This window comes from Mastigoproctus giganteus, chromosome 5, assembly GCF_048544385.1.
Source record: "Mastigoproctus giganteus isolate SK-2022 chromosome 5, ASM4854438v1, whole genome shotgun sequence".
In the NCBI taxonomy this organism is placed as follows: Eukaryota; Metazoa; Arthropoda; class Arachnida; order Uropygi; family Thelyphonidae; genus Mastigoproctus; species Mastigoproctus giganteus.
Genome location: NC_143579.1, coordinates 25,189,914 through 25,213,605, shown reverse-complemented (window position 1 = coordinate 25,213,605; position 23,692 = coordinate 25,189,914). Strand labels below are relative to the sequence as shown.

Genomic DNA, 23,692 nt, shown 5'->3' with positions numbered 1-23,692 from the left:
ATTGTCAATTATCCCTTGTGATTTTTACAGAATCTCTAAGACATCATTAAATCACTTTATTTTCAGATTCAAGTTCATCTTTGGCAACAAGGGGTCACAAAGGGACAGTCTGAAGAGTAAGAGGATGCAGAGAATTTAGTTTTCTGCCAGAACCTGTCAGAAAAATGGCAACAGGAGCATTGACTTCAAACCCACATGAATGTTTGTGCTTTTGATAAACCTGCTTCATCCCCTCCAAAGGTTGTTTAGAACAGTCTTTGTTCTTCTGAAGTGTCCACATCATAAAAACATTGCATAGCACATCTGATACACCTTTACACAGATAACGAATGCAACCCATGATGCCATATGATTAGAAAAATTGCTATGAAAGTATGTTATATTACCTTGCTAGAAAATTTGTACTACTGGTAGTACTATTAAGCAACTGTTTCATAACTTTTTGGTTAGCACCTCATATGTAAACTACACGAGTGACAATCAAATTCCAAAACACAGATCAAAATTCCAACAGATAACAGCAACATTGCAAAAATGCTGATTGGCATACAATAAAACTGAATGCATGTACATATTATTAACGTGCTGAAGTACAAGTTATTTTTCTAACTTCTTTAGAAAGGCACGCTGTGGTTGAAATTATGACAAAGAGCTGGAACCAACTCATTATCATTGCCATATTTACCTACAGATAATCTGCATATTTTTCCAAAAATTGACACTTTTAAAATCAAGGTGCAGCTTATAAGCAGTTCTTAAAAAAAAAAAAGAAACAAAAAAAAAAAAAGACCCTGTAAATGGATAGGCCAGATGTGGTAAAGGTACATAGTTCACCATTACGGCAATAGATTCATAAACAGAACTAGATTTGAATCAATTCTATTAATTAGTGGATTCCTAAAGGAAAAATATTGTATTTTTTAAAAAAAAATTTTTTGTTGTTAGGGCTTGTAATCAGTGCAATAATTTCAATTAACATATTTATATTATATGGAGCAATCTGATATTTATTTATTCCGAGTCATCCTGATTGCTGCACACAGAATTCTGAGAGATTTACATTTTAACATTCCCTCAGAGTTAGCGGTTGTCACAGCACATGGCATTCAGTTCTTTTCACTAAACTAATTTATTTTTCAAGTATTCTATATGTCAGTATTCTACATCTACAGGTCCAAAAATTTGCTTAACCTTGAAATGATAATGGGATCGTGCATAATTCTCCCCCCACTTTTAATTTCAAGACCATAGAACTTTGAGGGTGTGGCTTATATTCAAGCAAATACAGTATTATTATTATTATTATTAATAATAACATGCCTGCCATTACAGAAATACCACACAGCAGGAGGAGGAGGATGGCTGATTTTATTTGAATTTTTGCAATTCTAAACAGAAAAACTAATTCCTGTTGAAGATGTAAGTTTTTGGTCTCCTTTTCATTAAGTTCCCTCCTTCCCCCAAACATTAAGTTCCCCTTCCCCCCAAAATTTTCTTGGCGATGCTAGTGAAGCTGTATGTTGCAATGTGGAGAGCGGCAAAGTGAATATCTACTGTGATTAATGAGGAGAAAAGCTATTAGTCAGTCTTGAGCAAATTTTTCTCCCAGAAACTCTGGTTTTTATATCCAGCAAATACAGTATGGACTACAAAATGCATGAAATTTATTGGCAGAATATCCTGATACCTTGTGTCCTTTGGTACCTTGGCACAAATTCAAAAGAACATTAAGTTTCCTCCTCAATTCCAACAATATATCACATGGCTGTACTAGTTCCCATGAAACCTTAAAGACAATAAAACACACAGGCCAGGCCAGTAAACTATAATGTCTTCATTCTGCACAAAAGTTAAATGTACCCTATCAATTTGACAAAATCACTGAAATAAGAGATTTACCATATGGTACTTATACAAATAATGTCAATAATAATGTGAAAATATTTAACAAACATATAATAAAGGAAGTTGTTGTCATTACTCTTATTCTTAAAGAAAAATAAAAAAAAAAATTGGAAGAAACTGAGTACAGTGTTTGCATACGTTTAACAAAATAACAAGATTGGTGTTTTTATTTATTTTTTTTTTTTTGACCCTGTCAGAATTTTCACCTTGCTTTGATCTGTTGGAGTATTTAAAAGTGGGGTTAAATATTTTTAATCTGCCACCATTTTGATGTACAGCGAGCTTGTGCTTTTCTGGCTCCACTGGGACCATAATGGAGCTAGAAAAGTGAAGAATCCAAATATACATATAGTCTATACTCTACCTATGAATTACTCCAAGTCAAAATGAATGAAAATTAATTAAATCTTCAAACAATAAAAAGACTATATGATGGTCAAAAAAGTGCTTATCCTTCTCCATTAGCATTAGACCATGGATTGAAGCACTTTCTGAAAGTTTTAACCTCAATTATCCACATAAGATGGTGTCCATGTTTATCAGCCGTGGTTTGTATATCATCATATTTTTCTGCAAATTACATAACTAAAGAGGTGTTACAAAATTTTTTCTAACCATGTTTAAATTTTGAATGAAAAGTAACTTAATTTTATATATTGTTTCAATTTTTAACCTATCTGAATCCATGAAAGTATTACATTGTTTTGTCTATGTACGTAAAATTTTAAAGTGACTCAAAACCTAAGTATCAATATATTAAAATATCACAAATAAATAAAAGAAATTAATTCTAGGGGTATTCATCCAGCATTTTCTCTGAGGTGTTAAAAAAATCTCAGGCCAGCACTGACTATCAGAAATCTGAAACAAACCAAAAACACAGCAAATAAAAAAAATTTTCTTAAAGATAATTTATTTTTACCATATAAATAGTGCCATAATCACAAACCAAGATCAAAACAACCAGAAAAAAATTCTGGAACAGCTTGCAGTGGTAATTACAGCATCTACTGCTAAGAACAGAGAATATCAAAATTTATAAAAATTTTTGAATTAAAAGGAAAGGAGACAAACCTCAAAAGACCATCTTTTTATAATATACCACCATACTATTTGCAGTTGCAGAATTAAATAGAACTGCCCTATAACTACAACAAATATGTAATAAATGTTATTACACATTTATTTGCAGTTATATGGCAAAGCTATGATTTCTGGACTTATACTATCAGGCATCCACATTTCCTGTAAAGTTTTATTACAACATTATCTATTAATTTTATATACTTAGATAAGGAAAAGGTTTAAACTTACCTGAAATATGCTAGCACCATATGGAGTTCTCCAAGCATTCAATAAATTATCTTTCCCTGTACTAACAAACCACTTGCCACAGTATGCAAATTTGAGAGAAAGAACACAGCTTTCATGTAAATGTAACTGGTATTTGTCTGTTTTGGTACAATGAAGAACTTCTACATTGCTGCTTTCCATTCTATAAATAAATAAATAAAATATTATCTTCACAGCAATGTTTTCATTTACCACACAAATAAGTTTGCACTTCACTGTAAATGGTTCAAAAACTGCTATTCTAACCTAGACTCTTGATTGTGTGTTCAGACTAACTTAATTTGTTTCCCTCTGCATTTAAGCAGCACAAGTTTTGAGCATCACCACTATCATGAATAAGCATAAAGTGTTTTCTCATATAATAGTTATACTGCTATAACTCACAGCATAATTTATGCTGTGGTTAGAATCCTTCAGCAAGCAACATATTTACCAGTCATAAATGATTGACAGTTAACCTCCGTACACTTTATTCAAATTGCATACAAAAGCAAAATGAAGTAAAGAGATCTACGCGTTCTACAACATAAAATTATGAATAAAAATAAGACTGCTCCTTACACTTTTGAACTAGTGTCTATAATACCACCATGTACACCACACCACAAACTCTGTATATACATGAGTACATAATGGGGAAGGGGTTGAAATTCTACCCAAATAATGATGCTGACTAGTACTTTCTGGGAAATGAGATATTATTCAAGTTTCTCCTCTAGAGGAGGAGGAAAGTTTTTTTTTTATAATTTTTTATTTTTGTTTTATTTTAAGACAAATAATTATATTCTCTAATGGTAGCAAATGCCCGAAAATTAAACGCAGTGATAAACTGAAGGATGGAGTACAGGATCAGGTTAAAGGTCAATTTATAGTATGCAACTATTATCAAGCAAAGTCTGTCATCATCGGAAAGGTCTTTATGAAGATCATCCAGTCAAGACTGCAAAAACATCGCGAGCAAACCAGTCGAGAAGAACAGGCAGGATTTAGACCCGGGCGAGGATGCTGTGATCAAATCTTTGCCATTCGTCATCTGATGGAGGAGAGGATCCGGTGTGGACAGCGAACCGTCATTGTTTTCATTGACTTTAAGTCTGCTTTCGACTGTGTCCACCGGCCTGCCTTATGGAAACTACTAGAGGTTGAACATGTACCTCGAAAAGTCATCACACTCCTCCAAACTGCATACAACGGTTTAACCAGCCAGGTGCGCATCCAGAATGATTTATCTGAGGAATTTACCATCCAAACTGGAGTCCGCCAAGGGGATGTAGCCTCCCCGTTGCTTTTCAACATTGTGGTCGACGCCATTATGAGGCAAGCATTCAGAAACAGACAGGGCATACAATATGACAAGGATCACTATGTGACTGACCTGATGTTTGCTGATGATAGTGCTATCCTTGCCGGTAACGACGCTGAAGCCACGGACATCCTCTACGACATTGCCCGCATTGCCCGGCCATACGGTTTGAAGATCAATGCTGGTAAGACAAAGGCCCTGACAACAGATGGGTCGCAAGCCACCATCTATCTCGAAGGCGTCCAGATCGAGCAAGTGCAGGACTTTAAATACCTTGGGTCGCTGGTCCAGGAGAAGAAAGTTGCATCCACCATGGAAATCCACAGCAGAATTGGACAGGCGGCCACTGCGTTCGCCTCGCTCAAATGGTGTCTGTGGAAGAGGACCAACATTTCCACAAAGACTAAAATCCGACTCTTCCGGACTTTGATCCTGCCCATTCTTCTTTACGGATCGGAAACATGGATTTGTCTCAAGTTAGATTTGAACAAACTCGAGGTATTCCAAATGCGATGCCTGCGGCAGATCTTGGGCATCTCTCTTCGCGACCGCATCACTAATGATACCATCCGCGCCAGATGCCAACAGCAACCAACCATTGCCGACCAAATCCAGAAGCGAAGGCTCAGATGGTTTGGCCACGTATGTAGAATGGGCACGAACAGAATACCATCCACACTCCTTTGGAGACAACGACCCACCCAATGGAGCATCCAACGGACCGCGCCTAGGAAAACGTGGGCCAAGCAAGTGGAAGATGACTTGAAGAGCCGACGTCTCGACCTTAACCACGCCAGGACTGAAGCCATGGATCGTAAGGTATGGAAGAACATCACAGAGCAAGTCCGAAACCCTGCGGCACCTACAGCAGCATACTGGTTGCGTGGCCAACCGCCTCCCCCAGCTGCCAGCTAAGGACCAAAGAAGAAGAAGAAGCAAAGTCTGATGAAAGATGGGTACTATGTTGAACAGACTGTAATATCACATGACTCCTACAGTTCACAATCAGCTTGCACTTGAATGTCTAAGTAAAATTTGAACTATCCTTGGTTACAAATTTATTATATTGTATTAACGGGGCTCTGATAAGTTTAAGATCGTTTTGGATCAGCACCAGTGGAACTCCAGCCACAAAACATAATGACTATAAATTATGCAAGTTCTAAACATGATCTGTCTCCAGAGCTGGAAAAAATGCCAAAGCAGTGGTGAATTCTTTTGTGATCAGCTAACCTTACTCATTTGAAAAAGACTGTTCTTTATTTCTATTTTAAAAATATATTCATTAAGAGATCGAGAATCTGACAAAGGACTACAAACCAGATTTGAATCATCAGTAATGGAGAAGTATATATTAACTACATATAGCTAATTCAATAATTTAATGCTCACTTTTAATCTAATAAACAAACTTAATCTAATAATTAACTCTGTTTTGAACACACACACACACACGTTAAAAAAAACAAATTGACATCAGTTAGTAGGTATAGGTAAAACCTCTCAAAATCTGGCAACAGGGTCAGCTTTAGGGTAAGGCCACTTAACCTTGGCCTAGGTGCCAAGATTTCAGGGTCGGAAACGCCCCCTAAACTTTGGCACAAATTGGCAAAATTAATCATTCTAAAAAATGAAAATCTCCACATCGCTGTGAAGGGGCACCATCAGTCAATGTGGCCTGGGGGTACCATATATCCTTGAGCCAGCCCTGTCTGGCAATCTCAAAGAATCTGTTCCTTATTAGACTCATTGTACAAGTAGGTAGTGAAATTTTTTCCCCAAAGAGAAAGTAATGTTCAGTACAATAAAAATAAAATGATTTCCCTTTCCAAAATATGCCACACTGTGGGCAACATATTTTAGAAGGGGAAAAGGGAAAACATTTGTGTAATTGCTTCACAGAGTGCCTGATGTCAAGCATCTTTGACAATACAATCTTTTTCACAATATTTAAGGGCCTATGTATGTGACCTGAAAGGCCATAATCCTCTGGGCTACTTAATTTTCTTTTAGGCAGCATATGGGATAAGTACAAATGGATGAAAGTTGCAGTGTCAATTTTATTTGATTCTAATGTGCTGAATGGCCAATTCAAAATCATCTTTTCTTATGATGTTCAGAAAATTCAATAGTTTTTCTATAATATGATTTAGGCACTCCATTACAGAGGAGTTAAACTGTATTTCATTTAAAAATTTTAATTTTCTTCACGCATGTGTAAGTGTTGTGTCGGTTCATTAATTATACAAGTTAATTACAGATATAAAGGAAAAAAAAAAGAAAATTATAGTAAAATAAAACAGTCTCCATTGTGAAATGCCTCAGTTCAAAAATATGAACTTTCAGCAAAACAAGTCTAGTAGCATATTTTTTTATGATAAGCATAAATACTGTAGATATTTTACTCACTACAGATATATTTTGTATTGAGATTTATTTCTTATGATATTTAATCAAAATTGAACTTACCCTACAGCTAGCCACTCTCCTGTGGGACAATACCCTAGTGAAAATATTTGTGAGGTAAAGTCATGCTGCTGAAGTTGCCTTCCCTAAGGAAAAGATGAGAGGGGGTATTAAAAAAAAAGCTTGCTTCACTGAATATATACACAATGTAGAATGGTTGCTAAAATATACACACACACACACAGAAAGTAAACTACATACAGAGCAATACTAGGGCAATTTGTGCTCATTATACACAAGTGTTGAAAACTATTCAATTCATTATTAGCACAAGATGAAGTGAAGAAGTAAAGCGGAATGAGAATGAAAGGCAAAATACTGATTAAATGAACTTCAACCAGGGCCGGCTTTAGGGTAAGGCCAAGTAGGCACTAGGTCTAGGGGTGCCAAAGTTTAGGGGGCATTTCACCCCATAAATCTTGGCACAAATTGGTAAAATTAATCAATCAAAAAAATTAAAATCTTTGCATTGGCAGGGGGGGGGGTGTCATCAGTCAATGTGGCCAAGGGGTGCCATATACTCTTGAGCAAGCCCTGGCTTCAACTAGTGAAATTGTAAGTATGTACAGTACCTTAAATACAGTTATAAGATATTTTAAGCCGACCGGGCTAGCCGGGTGGGTCAAGTGCCTGCCTAGCAACCCAAAGGTCTTGGGTTCGAATCCCACCTTGGGCTTGGATCAGAGTACTGAAAAAACCTCGGGAGGTGCATTATGGCCACAGAAGCTGATGTGCCAATAACAAACAAACAAACAAACAAACAAAAAAAAAAAATTTAAATCAAGCAGCAGAATCTGCAAAATATCAAATATCCTCAAGAGAAATATAACATTCTAAATGACTGTACAGTTGTAGTGGGATCGGGATGAAAGTACCACACTGAAGGAAATCTCCAAATGAAAATCTCTAACCAAATTTTCGAGAAATAAATACAACTTATACTTTGTGTTATTTCTGGAACCTATTTCAACCATTCCAATCTTATGCATGGCAGCAAATGTTAAAGGAAACCTATTACTGCTTAAGTAGATGTCAACACCAATCATTTTTATTAAATGCTACAATTTGATTTTATTGGCTAAGCCACAAAATTTGGTTCTTCAGGTGAATTCTTAGCAATCCACTTGAGTACCAATGTTATTTATTTACTTATAAATAACCTCGATGCTTCAATAAGTTCTTGGTTCTTTATAAATAAATAAATAACAAGGTTATTTATTTATTTATTTATTCAGTTTTAACTTGTCAACAGCATTTGCACTAGGGGGATTGCAGTTTTGATTAGCTAGTAGTGTTAACAAAATATATGAGCTTATTAATACATAACATAGCACATGAGATTACACACAACAGCATTATAGTTAATAAATAGCTTAATTAACCATTTGTATATAATATTTATAAATTATGTAATTTAAAATCATACTTAGCTGGAAGGAGCATATGCTTATTTTAGAGTTAATCAGTGAAATTTTTTTCAGTTAGGGCATCTATCTGATGAAATTGTTGGCACACTAGAAGAACACATCTTCATGGCAGGCTTCTGTTACAATTGAATGCACTGAAATGTTTGCAGCAAGGCTTGAGCTCTGTATTTCTAGTTGCACATCTTATCAACTTCTAGGTAGGCCATGTTGTGCAGAGGAATTGTAATACAGTAGCTGGGAAGAAGTGTTTGAAGCAGTCAAGGTTATTGATCTTAAAGTGCCATTGAGTATTACAGGTGCAATCCCTTCTTTCTGCTTGAGGGTCTATCAGAGATTCCAATCTCTATTAATGCATTAATCATGTTATCTCTATAAAACACCCTTTCAAAAAAAACAAAAAAACACCATATGTCTGTGTGAGTCTGATCTGGTGAACCTGGAGGCCAGGAGCCAGAAAAATTCCTGGTGAATATCTCAACAAAGCAGAAGCAATTAAGAAAGCTGCTTATGCAGCTTTCTTAATTACATTAACTGTCTTGGATGTCAACACCAACCTATTTATTAAATGACAAGTTCATTTTGCTTGTGAGCAACACAACGTATGCATGGCACTCCAAGATTGATCTTCCAAAAAAAAAAAAAAAAAAAAAAAAAGGTCCAAACATAAATGTTGCTATATATCTGCATAATACAGCTACTTTTGCAGAATTGCAGTTTTCAGAAAATGATGCAGATTGTTTATAAGCTAGCTATGACAGTTAAGTATGTTCACCAATCCATTCAGTACAAATTGAGTGTCATCTGTCCATAACACCTTTGACAACTAATCTTGGTCTGTTTCAAAATTTTGCAGTACACAATAGGCAAGTGCATCATGGTTGGGCTGATCTGCTAGCATCTAGTTATGTTATGGAGATTATGATATAAATAAACCAACAACATTTGTAACAGTGCTCCAAGAAACACATACAGTATGTGAAGCCAATATGAAATAGGAACTTTTTAACTATAGGTACAGTTCAACGTCCTTCAATGCTAGACAATGCTTTCTGCTCTATAGCTTCTGAAATATGTGTGACAACTTTTGCTTGCATATTAGGGTGGTTGCTTTGTGTTCAATAACAAAGACATTCATATTTAACAGTGTTCCACACTTATTTGGCAAGCAGTGTATATTTTTCATTATCTGGAAACAGTAACAAGCCCTAATAATGCTATGACTGTTTCTATATTACATGTGAACTAACAAGGCTTTATCTTGTAGAAATATCAATGTGAAAGCGACAATTCCAGACACTGCAATGTGGCAGAAACAATTTCTTGCTTTATAAACACCAATACAGGTACATCTCTCTGTTTGTGAAATTTTTTAGCTGCTCCCTCCCCCTAACCTTTAAAAAGAAAATAATCAAAGACCGTAACCACCCTGAAATATTAATGGAATTTATCAGAGTACTGGGAAGAAAGGCACCTTCAAAGAGTAAAAATTTATCACACTAAAAATCTCTCTCTCTTAAAGTTATTAAGCCTCCATTGAGACCACAACACTTGCAAACAGGTACATGAAAACAAAGAAACCAACGAAGCATATCATGGATTTCATTTATACCATTAAATCTAACACCCTGCAATTTAATGATTTTTACATGACACAGCAACAATTTTGTTAGAAATTAATCATTGCTGTATCATGTAGAATTTCACTTTTATAGTTACTAAGTTTTTCCTTAAACTATGTTGCAGAATGATGCAATTCAGTATAAATACCAAATTTATCATAGGATAACACTAGAAACTATGCTGTGATGAATAGGGCACATGCAGAAAAATAATGAAACCCATCCCACTCAATTAAAATTTATGATGTTATCTTCCTGTGGAATTCCTACAGCAGAAAGGATTAGTCAAGTAAATAAAGATAATTTTGTATATTCTTCAGTGAAAACCCTATTTGCTTGAAATTATACTTTCATTAAAAATTATAATAACCTTTTCATTTCAATACCATAATATTTGTAAGCTTCTTTACAAAAACATTTAAGATTTTTTAATAATGAATTCATTCCTATCATATTCTGAAATAAACTAAGTGGAAGCAAACTGAAACTGGGTTTGCCTTGTAATTTTTCACCCAAAAAAAAAATATATTCATTTATTAATTTATAAATTCATAAGTAATAAAAAAAAAAGTTGGTATTAGGTCAGGAGAAAGTCAACATTGCTGTACCAATGCAGTAACTGCAAAGTTTAATATAAGCAAGGACTCCTTCAGAGGGTTCCTTTGCTTGGGTTTTTGACAGGCTGCTGTGCAAAAGATTTTAAGCAACAGAAAAGAAATTAGTATTATAAATCAATGGCAAATAGTTCAATCTATTATACAATGAAATATTTTAAGTTAATGATAAAAATGAATTTAAACATAAAATTATTCATTTAAATTTTGAAAGCAATTAAGTGTATGTAGACAGGTCTTATGCCCCTATGACTTTAAAATCTAGTATACTGCTGCCTATTTGTATTGATCAAATAATATTTAAGATTCATGTAAAATTTTAATATTTTCATAATAACCAACCTCTCTAAGATCCCAAGACCTGACTGTATTATCCAACCCCCCAGTCCACAATTTTGTTCCATCACTTGAGATGTCAATACAGCTGGCACCATCAGTATGACCCTGGAATTGCCTGCAATGGTTTACAACAATCTTTAAATTTTTATTTATATATTTATTATATAATAAATACATATAAATATTATATAATAATTTAGATATGATTAAAAAATAAAAAGCATGTAAAATACTGAATTCTGTTTCCTTCCTTGCTTTTAAAACATGTTTTAAAAGCAAGGAAGCTAAGCATACAATTGTATATAAATTTTTTATATGGCATGTGACTTTGTATCACTGGGACATGCGACATTCAAGTACATTATAATATTAACAGGTGGCAATATTATTTTCCAGCATTAGCAAACCACAGAATGCATGCAATTTGGAGACAGTACAGATGCCTCATAGCCTTGGCTGCTTTGCTACAAATACTAAACAGCAACAACAGGAGAAGTAAATCTATTATGGTATGAAGATATATCAGATGGTATGGTCTAAGTCCATTTATCCTTTTCAATAAGCATGTTTAATGTTGCTAGCTATTTAAAAATTGTGGACAATGCAACAGTTCTACTCAATGATTTCTGTGACATTAGTCTCTTTCTGTAGCATAGTGAAAACATGATATTAAAAAAAAAAAAAAAAAAATGACATTGACCTCAGCTCCACCAAGTAATCCAGGAATATTTTGAAGTACCACCCTATTGCCTGCATCAGAATTTTGTCCAACTTCAGACTGCCTGGCAATCAATAACTTGTTATTTTAGAGGCAGATAATATATTTAATTAATTAGTTATTTAGCATTTAATGGTCATTTTAATTTATCCAAAAATAGAGAGCAATTTAAATGTCCAGTTATTTCCATTCAAATCATTTTATAAAGCAAACAATGAGGCAGTTCCAAAATACAGTGCCAGGTAATTTTAAACACCACTTAAAAGGCATAATAAAGCATGTAAGCAGAAGGTTTATTGAAACGTTCCTCAGTTCATTTGGATGAACTGCACAAGTCTTCAATAGCTTTATATTGAAATCAGTGAATTTGGAAACTCAGCTGATTATAGTGTTTGGGGAGAAATATTTCCTTATTAGAGATGCTGGAGCCCACCAAAATCCAGATTCTAAAAGTTTTCCATAACTTCTTTACAAGATATGACAGTACCTGTAATTTGTTCACTAATCTTTGACTGCTGAAGTGCTATTTCCCCAAGTGGTGATATGGTCATTGTGATTCCAAAGTAAATCTATTTAATACTGATAAAATAATTTAATGCAAGAAAACTGAATTTATGTAAATTTTGATTTCTCTATTATTTTTTTATTATTTTTTTTTTCTATCAGGCATAGAGGAATCTAAATTCAAAGATCTATTTACATGTAAAAAACATGTTAAGAATATTTTATTAAACAAATAATGACAAAATAAATTATAAAGAGGAAAACTAAGAGCTTCATTACTGAGAAAATTTCTTTCCAAATCAGCTAAGATGTCATTAACTGAGGTGAAATGGGGACATGGTAACCCCAAAAACAGTACAACAATATTGCATTATAAACATGTTCATCTGCAAGTGATAAGAAATTAGAAGGGGTAGTTTTTATCTCCACTAGGAAAATGGAGATAGAAACTGCTGGAGTTACAGCTACTTTATCTTACCAGTTAAGTTCTAACCAATACCAATTTATGAGAAATATATTTCTGTAGACATGGCTCTATTAGCATTAGCATAGCATCAGCCAAAAAACAAAAAATAAAATAAATAATAATAATAAATAAATAAATAAAAAAACCTTCCCATTTCACCCATCTGGTCACTCCAAATGTTTGTCTAGTTCAGCCTTAAATTTATTTAAGCTATCAACTTCCACAACAACAGATGGAAGTCTGTTCCAGCAATCAACTACCTGCTGGCTAAAGGCAAACTTCTGCACATCTATTCTACAACTGTCTTTCCTCAATTTGAATTTATGCCCCCTCAGGTTCTTAATGGGTTGAGCAGGCTTGAGCCTGCTCAACCCATTCAAGGCCTTATGCACCTTAATCAGATCACCTTGCAGGTGTCTAGTCTCCAGATGCTGAAACTTATAGAATTTAAGCCTCTCTTGGTAAGAAAACCCCTTTGTTCCTCTCAATCTTGTTGCCCTTCTCTGTACTCGTTCTAGCAACTCTACATCCTTCCTAAAATGAGGCCTCCAGACCTGTACGCAGTACTCAAGGTGTGGCCTGACCATTGCCTTATACAAAGGTATAATCACCTCCTTGTCTCTACTAGCCAAATTCCTAGAAGCTCAGAGAATTTCAATTACCCCCAGGTCTTTTTCATTCTCCACCTCCCTGAGTGTAGTACCACACAGTTGATATATTTCTCTTGGGTTACTGCTACCCATATGCAGTACTTATGCATTTGTCAATATTAAACTTCAGTTACCACTTCTCAGCCCATCTACCTAACTTTTCTAGATCCTGTTGCAGTAGCATACTGTCTTTACTATCTTCATAACCCTGCCAACCTTTGTTTCATCTGCAAACTTGGACATTAAGCCTGATATAACTTCATCAATATCATTAATAAATACACAAAACAACAATGGGCCCAGCACCGAATCCTTGGGGGCCTCCACTAATAACATTAGTCCACGTAGAGCAGTGTCCATTTATTCCCACTCTCTGCTGTCTCCCAGACAGTAGTAATAATTGAACACTGCTCTACATGAACTAATGTTATTAGTGGAGTTCCTCAGGGTTCGGTGCTTGGCCAATTGTTATTTTGTGTATTTATTATTTTATGTTTTTCAGCAACACAGAATCAATGCTGTAGTTAAAAAAAAAAATAAAAACCCTTATAATTTACTTACCTAACTAAATTTTGATTGTGTAGATCCCAGACTGCAATATTGCCATCACTACAACAACTAAAACACACTTTCGAGTCTGGGCTAATGGCTAATGCATAGCAGGCTGGAGCACTTGAGGTTAGTTCTGCCTTAATACGAGGTGTAGGCTATAGGAACAAATAAAACAATTTTATTACATAGCTTTTAAAAATTATAATGCTTTAATAAATCAAATAGTTAAATATAATTTACCTGATTTGTATAATGCTGAATTCTACCTAAAATCTATTACATTTATAACTAACCTTAAAATTATGAAAGAGTGACAGTGCAAAATTTGACTTTTAAACATATTTCTTCCTTTGTTATTCAAAATTCAAGATGCATTTTATGGTCAGTGCAATGATGAATGTATTAATTTATTGCTTATACTACTATTTATTATGGAATTAAGGGGAGTAAAACCCTCTGTATATTGCAGAATTATTCAAGCACTGTTAGTATCACTTTGAAATAGAATATTTCATAGCCCTCTCTCTCTCTCTTTTAGTTTTATAGCTGGGAGAAAAAAGAATCCAGATATCTAATTTAAGAATGTAATTGATCACCTGAGTTTAAGCAATAATACTGAAAACAGTTGAGATTGATACTGCCAAGACCGATATTTAAAATTAAGAAAACCTAATTTTAATTTTTGATTTTTAGTCCTAAATTGGCCTTTTTTCTAGAGTCCAACATTATTTTCAAAATTAATCAACTGGTCATAGTGGAGCAACTGAGAAGTACCTCTGAAATAGTTTCAAATTTTATGTGTTTAATGTTCTTTTAAACTGGAAAACAGATGAGACTAGCAGATTTATGTTTATGTTTTGTCTAAAGCTTTTTTTTTTTTTTTTTGTATTTCAGCAGAATTTTTTTATGAAAAATGAAAAAGTTACATACATGTATTGCAACTCATTAGGAAACGATGAAGTATTGGTATTGTTTGAGTAGAATTCAAAATACACAAAATAGGTATTAAGCTAGATCTTTATTAGTATTAACTTTTTAATTTCCATAAAACATTTTTCAGAAATTAAAAAGAAAGTTAGGCATCTGCCAAGTAAATATTTATAACAAGGTTATGAACATATTTTATGAACACAATATATCTTACTCTAGATATACTATTAAATCATTATAATCAATTAGCAAATAAAAAAGGAACAATAAATTCCTGACCTTCCACCGACTCTTCCAAACAAAAAGACTTACGAGCACCTATAATAAACTTATAAAAATGTAGTTTTTCTTTGGTCTTAGAGCCTCCGTGCCAATCTTCCAATTATCCTTATATCTGTTGGCATTAAACACAGCAGTAACCATTATTATGGCAATGAAAGTGACAGGTGGACTTCACCCCACTTAACACAGCATTGTTCTTAAGGCACTTAGCCTTTCTCTGTGCTTCAGTGATTGCATGTACACATCCATTTCCTGCTCAATCTCTTCATATCCAGTTTGTCATACACAACTTCATCCACACACTGATATGAGAACAAGCTCTCATCCATTTATTGATTAATCAGTTACAATGAGCACAGACTTAATTTTAAAAATCTGTCATTTTACAACAAAAAATGATAAAATAATGACCAGCTTGCAGCAATGTTCATCAATTTATATTTTAGCCCTAAAGGATTAATACAGTATTAGTATTTGCAACTGAAGCAATACAGCAAAAAAAAAATAAAAAATAAAAAATAAATAAATTTATGCAGGGTGTTCAAAAATAGAGGCCTGGATTTTGCATTTCCATAATTACTGTATGGAATTAGTTATAAAAATAAACTGAGTTTTAAGAATACAGTCCAAAAGGTATAAAGTTTAGAGGTTATCTTATAGGTAGAACGAGTACAGAGAACGGCAACAAGACTGGTGAAGATAACAATGGGGTGCTCTTATGAAGAAAGGCTTAAGTTCTGCAAATTGCAGCTTCTGGAGACTAGGCACTTGCAAGGTGATCTGATTGAGGTGTATAAGGCCTTGAATAGATTGAGCAGGCTCAATGCTGATAGGATTCTTCCTCTTGCTCAGATTACACAGGGGGCATAGATTCAAACCGAGGAAAGATAGTTGTAGAACAGATGTATGGAAGTTTAGCCAGCAGGTAGTTGACTGCTGGAACAAACTTCCATCTGTTTTTGTGGAAGTTCATAGCTTAAATAACTCAAGGCAGAACTAGACAAACATTTGGAATGGATGGATCAGTGAAATGGGAAGGGTTTTTTTTTTTTTTTTTTGTGGCTGATGCTGTATAAGCTTGCTTTACCCGTGACTGCCCCTGCTTTCACCCTACTCCAGAGGAAGTACAGTTTTTTTTTTATTAGAAAGTTATTGTGAATTATGAACCCATATAATATGCAAATCAATCATACATGATAAGGAATAAACCAACCAGAACTATTATCAAAGTAGTCAATGTGCCAAAAGAAACCTCCAAAACAGCAAAAATCAGAAGCACATATCAGTAACAGCATATAGAGAGAGATATGTCCTTGCATTTTATGTATATGAAGCTAGTGGGATAATACTTGTAAATATTTGTAAACTCAAAGACGTAATTACCATCGGGGGTAAAGGGAAGGATTTTTGCTTTTGTAAAGGCGACTACGGAGATCTGAGAGAGTATTTAAATTCTATACGGTGGGACCAACTAATGACGTTACCAACAGCAAATTGAAAATGGGAAGCATTCAAAGAATTAATCTTGGAAACTACTAGGCTTTTCATATCAACTAAGAAATATTGTTCAAGGTTTAGGCCTAAATGGATGTCAGATGAACTAATAAGACATGCGGCAGAGAAGAAAAATGCATGGGATACATATAAATTAATGGGTGACACAGAAGCCTATGATAAATATAAGCTGGTCTGTAACCAAGTCACAAAGGAGGTTAGGCAAGCAAAGGCACCTTACGAGAAATCTTTGGCAAAGGATGCAAAGAAAAACAGCAAAGAGTTCTTTACTTATGCAAACTCTAGAAGGAAGGGGATGAATCAGATTGGTCCACTGGATATCGATGGTTCAATTGTTGATGATCCTGCTCAGGTAGCTAACAAACTAAATGAGTATTTTGCATTTACATTCACACATGAGGAGTTATTCAGGGAGGGGAATGCCAGAGGTGAATTAAATTCTGGCAGTGAGCTAGATGATTTTGTAATAACTGAGAGCAAAGTGGAGGAGAAATTGTTGAAGATAAACATAAGAAAGGCACCTGGGGTGGATGGGATCTATCCAGTTATATTAAAGGAGGCAGCAAAGAAAGTAAGCAAACCCTTAGCCATAATTATGAGAGCTTCCTTGGACTCAGGGGAGGTACCCATGGACTGGAGATGTGCAAATGTGACCCCAATTCACAAAGAAGGATCAAAGGGCAACACAAGTAATTACAGAGCCGTTAGTTTAACTTCTGTTTCAGGGAAATTAATGGAGGCACTGGTTAAAGAAGCACTGCAGGATCATCTAGACAAAACTTCAGTTATAGCTCGGACACAGTGTGGTTTTGTTAAGGGGAAGTCTTGTCTGACCAATTTGATTGGATACTATGATGTGGTCACAAATGAACTGGATGCAGGGAATAACTTTGATATCACATATTTGGATCTTAAAAAGGCTTTTGATACTGTTGCACATGGAAGACTTCTGCACAAATTGGAGCAGTGTGGCATTGGAGGCAAATTGTTGCTATGGATAAAGGGATGGTTGAGTGGGAGAAGACAGAAAGTGGTAATCAACAGACACTGCTCTTCGTGGATAATGTTATTAGTGGAGTCCCTCAGGATTCAGTGTTGGGTCCATTATTGTTTTCTATATTTATTAATGATATTGATGGTGGTATATCAGGCTTAATGTCCAGATGATATGAAGGTTGGCAGAGCTGTTAATGACACTAATGATAGTACGCTGCTGCAACAGGATCTAGAATAGTTGAGCAGATGGGCTGAGAGGTGGCAACTGAAGTTTAACATTGACAAATGTAAAGTAATGCATATGGGAAGCAGTAACCCCATAACCCCAGAGTAATGTATCACCTGTGTGGTACTACACTGACAGTGGTAGAAAATGAAAAGGACCTGGGGGTAATTGTGCAGGCAGATATGAAGTTTTCTGAACAGTGCAGACAGTCTGCAAGAGTAGCTCATGGTGTCTTGTCAATGATATATAGGAATTTTTCTGGCAGGGATAAGGAGGTGATTATCCCCTTGTATAAGGCAATGGTCAGTACCTTGAGTACTGTATACAGGTCTGGAGGCCTCATTTTAGGAAGGATGTAGAGCGAGTGCAGAGAAGGGCAACAAGATTAGTGGATGGAACAAAGGGTTGCTCTTACGAAGAAAGGCTTAAGTTTTGCAAATTACAGTGTCTGGAGACTAGGCACCTGCGAGGTGATCTGATTTAGGTGTATAAAGCCTTGAATGGTTTGAGCATAATTGCCTGAGAGGGCATAAATTCAAATTGAGGAAAGACAGTTGTGGGATAGATGTGCAGAAGTTTGCCTTTAGCCAGCATGTGGTTGATTGCTGGAACAAACTTCAATTTGAAGTTGATAGCTTAAATAGATTCAAGGCAGAACTAGACAAACATTTGGAGCAAGTGGATAGGTGAAATTAGATTTTTTTTTTTTTTTTTGGCTAATGCTAATACCACCAACTTCATATACATAAATATATTTCATGCCTTATGCTGTTCAATAAATAAGAAATCACTCATTCATACCAAACATTCTTATATAGCAGACCTTCACCACCAAATGCAGTTTTGTAAACAATAATATTCAACCTAGAGTGTCCACACTTCCCAGACAGCCATGGCTTATTTTAGCCAACTGTGATGGGATGTACATAGCAATACAAGATAAGCTAAGCCCTTATAGATCACTCAGCCATACACTTCTTCACTCTCAGTGATTCTCATTGTGCAAACACCTTAACAAACATAAGTTGAAACCTCTTTTTACTTTTGCCTAAAAATATGGCCTGTAAACGTACATCAGTAGCACTAATCAAGCATCACTGTCTCAATTTCCCATAGGTCCCTGATCCTCATTAAACCATAATTTGTGAACCATACATGAGGTCAGGGACATAACTCCCATGTTTGGCAATGGATTAATGTATTAACAAAGATGCACTACTGTACTCTCCCCATTCAGAAATCCTCCAAGGTTAATTTCCCAGTGCCCACATTTCAAAAACTAGCAGGATTTACTACTGCATTATGGAAATTTACTGTTTTAATTGGACTCATGTGACAAATAAAAACAGAAAACATATGCACCATATGAATAACATTAATAAACATGAGCTCATTTTGTTCAAAAAAAACTTTACAATCATTTCATAAACATCAACAACATGAAAAAAAAAAAAAAAAACAGAAATAGAAATAATAACTCAGTATTACATACCGCTAATAAAGTAAATTCAGTATACTCAGTAAACTCAGTAAACTCAGTATTACATACCGCTGTAAGTAAAGTAAAATGTACTTACAGCTGTAAGGTCCCAAATGGATATTGTACTTGCTTCTCCACCAACTATTAGTGTCCTTCCATCAGGTAGGAGTTTACAGGATCTAATGTAGTTATCCCGTTGCTGTGAAAGATAATTGTTATTTTCACTCAGATAAAGAAATACTGCATAATTACTGCCAAAAATTCACAAAAAATATAATACATATAAATTTATAATAAAGAAATAAACATACCAAACAATCTAGCTGAGAAACAGGACTTTTGATCACAGGTTGACTGATATCCCAAACTTTTACACAACCCTATTGAGGAGATGGGAGGAAAATTGTTAGCTAAAAAATATGCTTATAAGAAAAAAAAAAAAACATTTTTATAGTGCCTATATTTTCCTGTACTGCTTAAAATCAAGTAGTAGTTTTCAGTTGATTAATATTGTGTCAAATGAGAGGCGGGGAATGCATTCTAAGATGGCCAATATAAAAATTTATATAACAAAGATAATGGCATAACTTTATCTTATGGGTCAGCAACTAAAACATGAAACATGCCCTGGTTAAAACATGAAACTGCCCCCCCAAACTCCAATGTGGCAGATGTGGTAAATTGGAAAACATTTTGCTGAGTGGCTGAATTATTGTTATCAAAATTGAAATGTGGTTACCTTCGTTCCAAACTGCAAATTGAAAAAGAATTTCTAAAACAGATTTGACATTAATGAATTTTAGAAATATACAAAAATTATTAAGATTCATATTCCCTCCATATGTGCACAGGATGAGGAACTGAAATAATGATATCTTTATTTTATTTTATCTTCTGCATTTCAATTTTAACCTGATATTTTTTATTATTTTTTTTCTTGAATTTTAGGTGAGCACCTAATTTGCCTACATGGATGGGCTACCCCTGGCTACTCCATCCTACTGATATCACAACTCATTTGAGCCAAAATTTTTAAGACATGATGGATATTTTATTGACTTAGCATCCAAGTACTCAACTGTCAACCAATAGCAACTTTTTAAATTTCTCTCTATTTAAATAAAGATTTTTTTCTTTATTTAACTTAAAATGGCGCAGTAACTTATCACTGCAGCATGTTATGTATGGATTTCAACACAACTTCTATAGGAAACAATTCAATAAAAGGATGTCTGAAATACATTCTGATTGACAGCTACAACTGATAAGGTAGTTCATCAGTTGTCAAATTCCTTATTAATACTAATCACTATTGTCAATATCCTCATAAGTGAGGCCCCCATTACATTTATGCAATATGCTATTGTACCTTCAATAACTGTTTCTTCCTCCAAAGAGGATGGAATAGTTTCTTGTTGTGTGTGTGTGTGTGTGTGTGTGTGTGTGTGTGTGTGTGTGTGTGTGTGTGTGTGTGTGTGTGTGTGTGTGTGTGTGTGTGTGTTCAGTTAATTCAGGCTTGGACCACAAAAGCCATCAGAAGTTCCCCAAGTTGTTGATACTGAACATAAACCTTTTCAAATCAAATCAGCAGCGAGGCCTCTACATCCCCATGGGCACATTAATAATAATACTATTATTAAAAATAAGAATTTAATTCAAAAATGATGGAAATTTTTCACTTATTTTTTTCAATCCAATTCTAGAATATATTTTTCCCCATGGTCAAAAGTAGCCAGAAAAATCAGAAAACAAAAAACTTTAACAACCAAAATATTAGATTCATAAGGAAGTCCTTTTTTTTTCTTCCTAAGAAATATAATTATACCATGATCTATTCAAAAAATATATATAATAATAAAAAATAAATAAAAGAAACCAAAATCAGATTTGGGTCTGCCAGGCCATATAGATTCATCTTATGCTAAATATGCTGTCTGCAATGCTATAGCATTAGCAGAGGCAAATAATGCAAGGAAGCATACTTAAAAACATTTGTCCATCCTTCTAATAAATTGCATAATCCTTAAATTTATTCACAGCACCAGGTGACAGTTTTTCCAACAATAAATTACTCTCTATGAAAGCAAATTTTCAAATTAGAGCCATACTGCTTAACAGTAAAGTGAACATGTGAGATAAATGTTGCATCATGTGCTGTAATGCTTAAAAATTAAACATAAATGCTCTATCTCATGGAGATTAACATACTGAAGCACTATTGATAACTGTTAAGAAAAATTTTATATTTTAAAAATCAAGCATACCTTTCCACCAGTATAAACGTATTTTGTTGGGTTACTGATGGTGACAGCACATACGACTTCTCCGTGGCTTAAAGTACTTATAGGGCGAGCATGTCTAGGAATACCTGGTCCAATTAATGCATCAGCGGGAAATGGTACAGGTTGCATTTGACCATCAGCACTCACATGAAAGGAGTATGCACTAATGTGGAGGGAGGGGGAGGGGAGATACAGAGAGAGAGAGAGAGAGAGAAAACATTTAAAACAGATTAATCATAATGTTAAAACAAAACATCTATTTCTGACAAAACTTTTTATATAACTAAGGCAGCTTACCATATTATGCAATTTATCAGTATTTTTATTTATCTGTTTTAACATTATTGTATAGGATTGCCCTACTGACTTATGTCAGTAGGGCAATCCTATACAATAATATTGCCCTACTGACATATAACACTTCCAAATGAGAAATACAGGATAATTATAAACTTGCTTAAAACATAAGGAAAATCAATGCTTTGGTTTTATTAAAGGCAGGAATGTGAAACTTATACCAAATGACAGTTCAGCTGCAAGTTTACAACTGCTTTTTATACCTCTTTAAAAATAGGACTGACTGGCTGCGTCGGCCCAATCCAGACTTTGTGATGGATGCTATCATAACCCTCTTATTCCAAATAACACCAAAGAGATAAGAAGTGGGATTACATACAGCATACAATGGAATAGGACACTTTGGCAGGAACTAGACTGCCGTTAAATTGGACTGAATTTGTGCTGAAAGAATGAAGGCCATGAGGTGCCAAAGTACTATGTCTGTAAATAGCATATTCTACAGTTGGTCTGCCCATTTTATCAGATGGGGGAAAAAAAAAAGAAAAAAAAAAAAAAAAAAAATTCTGGGAGAAAAACCTTGTAACCCTTGCCTGAAATTAACTAATTCAGCCACAGTGTAAAAAAACCTCAAACAGTTCCTGTTGTGTCAAGAAGGGATGTTTCTCAACTTTTTTCAGGTGATGAGAACAAAACCAAACCTAGACTTTTTCTATGCGGTGTTAGATAAGAGAGATATGGAGGGGGGGGGAGGTCATTATCCGCTGTGCTACATGCAACTACTATTGAGATAGCTACCATGTTACAAAAAGGAATACACAGAAGAGTTGTAAACTTGATGATGTACTCTGTATTTGTTAGTAATTTTCACATTCTTGCCTTTTAATTTTTAGCACAACTCTAACTTAGTAATAATTTGTAAATTACATGATAAATAAAAATACAAATTTTAATAATTGTACTCATTAGAAGTACTATTCAGCAAGGCTAAAAATCATTCAATATTTTGCAAAATTATAAAATCAGTATCCTACCAGCATTATTTAATATATCAAAATTTTGAACTGATTCTAAATTAATATTTTACTGTCATGATTCTTATTTTAGAAATAAAAATTGAGAATTATGATACACAAGTATTTTATTACATGAAAACAAAGTAAACACTTACGGTTTGCCTCCAGGAATGCCAGCACCTGGATAACTTGAAGCTCGCATACTGGGATGAGTATCATAGCCAACCTGCAAATCAATAAACACTGTTGCATCAAACTGCTTGAGTCTATGCTGTAATTTTTATTTATGTAAACTGTCAAAAAAAATAAATAATAAATAATAAATAAATAATAATTGAATAAGGAACATCCTCTGAAGGATTGTCCCATGACAAGCTTTGGCTTATGTTCTTTTGGTCCCTGGTTAATGCAGATTCTTAATATCACATCTCAAATATAGGAAAAAAAACCAAATTGCTGTATTATTGTTATTTAAACAGGGACACAGTGATACACAGGACATTTTGGTTTTGGTACCAAGCCAGGGAAGCATTAATGCTATGGCCAGGGGCTTCATCTGAACAGGGGCCTCATTTTCAGTGTAAATATTTTCTAAAGTAGTGATAAAAATTTCTATAATAATAGTTTTTATGGATGATGGAAAAATATTTATCAATGTATGGATGAATAAAACAATATAAATATAAAAACCTATGTAGTATTTGTATTTATATGTATGTGTGTAATATGTATATATTAAATGTGCCTCAAAT

At 34.4% G+C, this 23,692-nt stretch overlaps 1 protein-coding gene across 2 annotated transcripts in view; it reads right to left on the bottom strand.

The window, feature by feature from the left end:
- The window catches only part of LOC150085247 (transducin-like enhancer protein 4), a 328,990-nt gene that overhangs the window by 1,236 nt on the left and 304,062 nt on the right, over positions 1–23,692 (bottom strand). For both annotated transcript variants that reach the window (XM_090373931.1, XM_090373932.1), the window contains exons 14-21: positions 23,096–23,166; positions 21,610–21,790; positions 19,657–19,725; positions 19,443–19,544; positions 13,926–14,071; positions 11,030–11,141; positions 7,031–7,113; positions 3,220–3,400 (exon numbers count right to left, since the gene is read on the bottom strand). In XM_090373931.1, the coding sequence (XP_090230057.1) occupies positions 3,220–3,400; positions 7,031–7,113; positions 11,030–11,141; positions 13,926–14,071; positions 19,443–19,544; positions 19,657–19,725; positions 21,610–21,790; positions 23,096–23,166 (945 nt within the window). The remainder of the gene's footprint in view (positions 1–3,219; positions 3,401–7,030; positions 7,114–11,029; positions 11,142–13,925; positions 14,072–19,442; positions 19,545–19,656; positions 19,726–21,609; positions 21,791–23,095; positions 23,167–23,692) is intronic.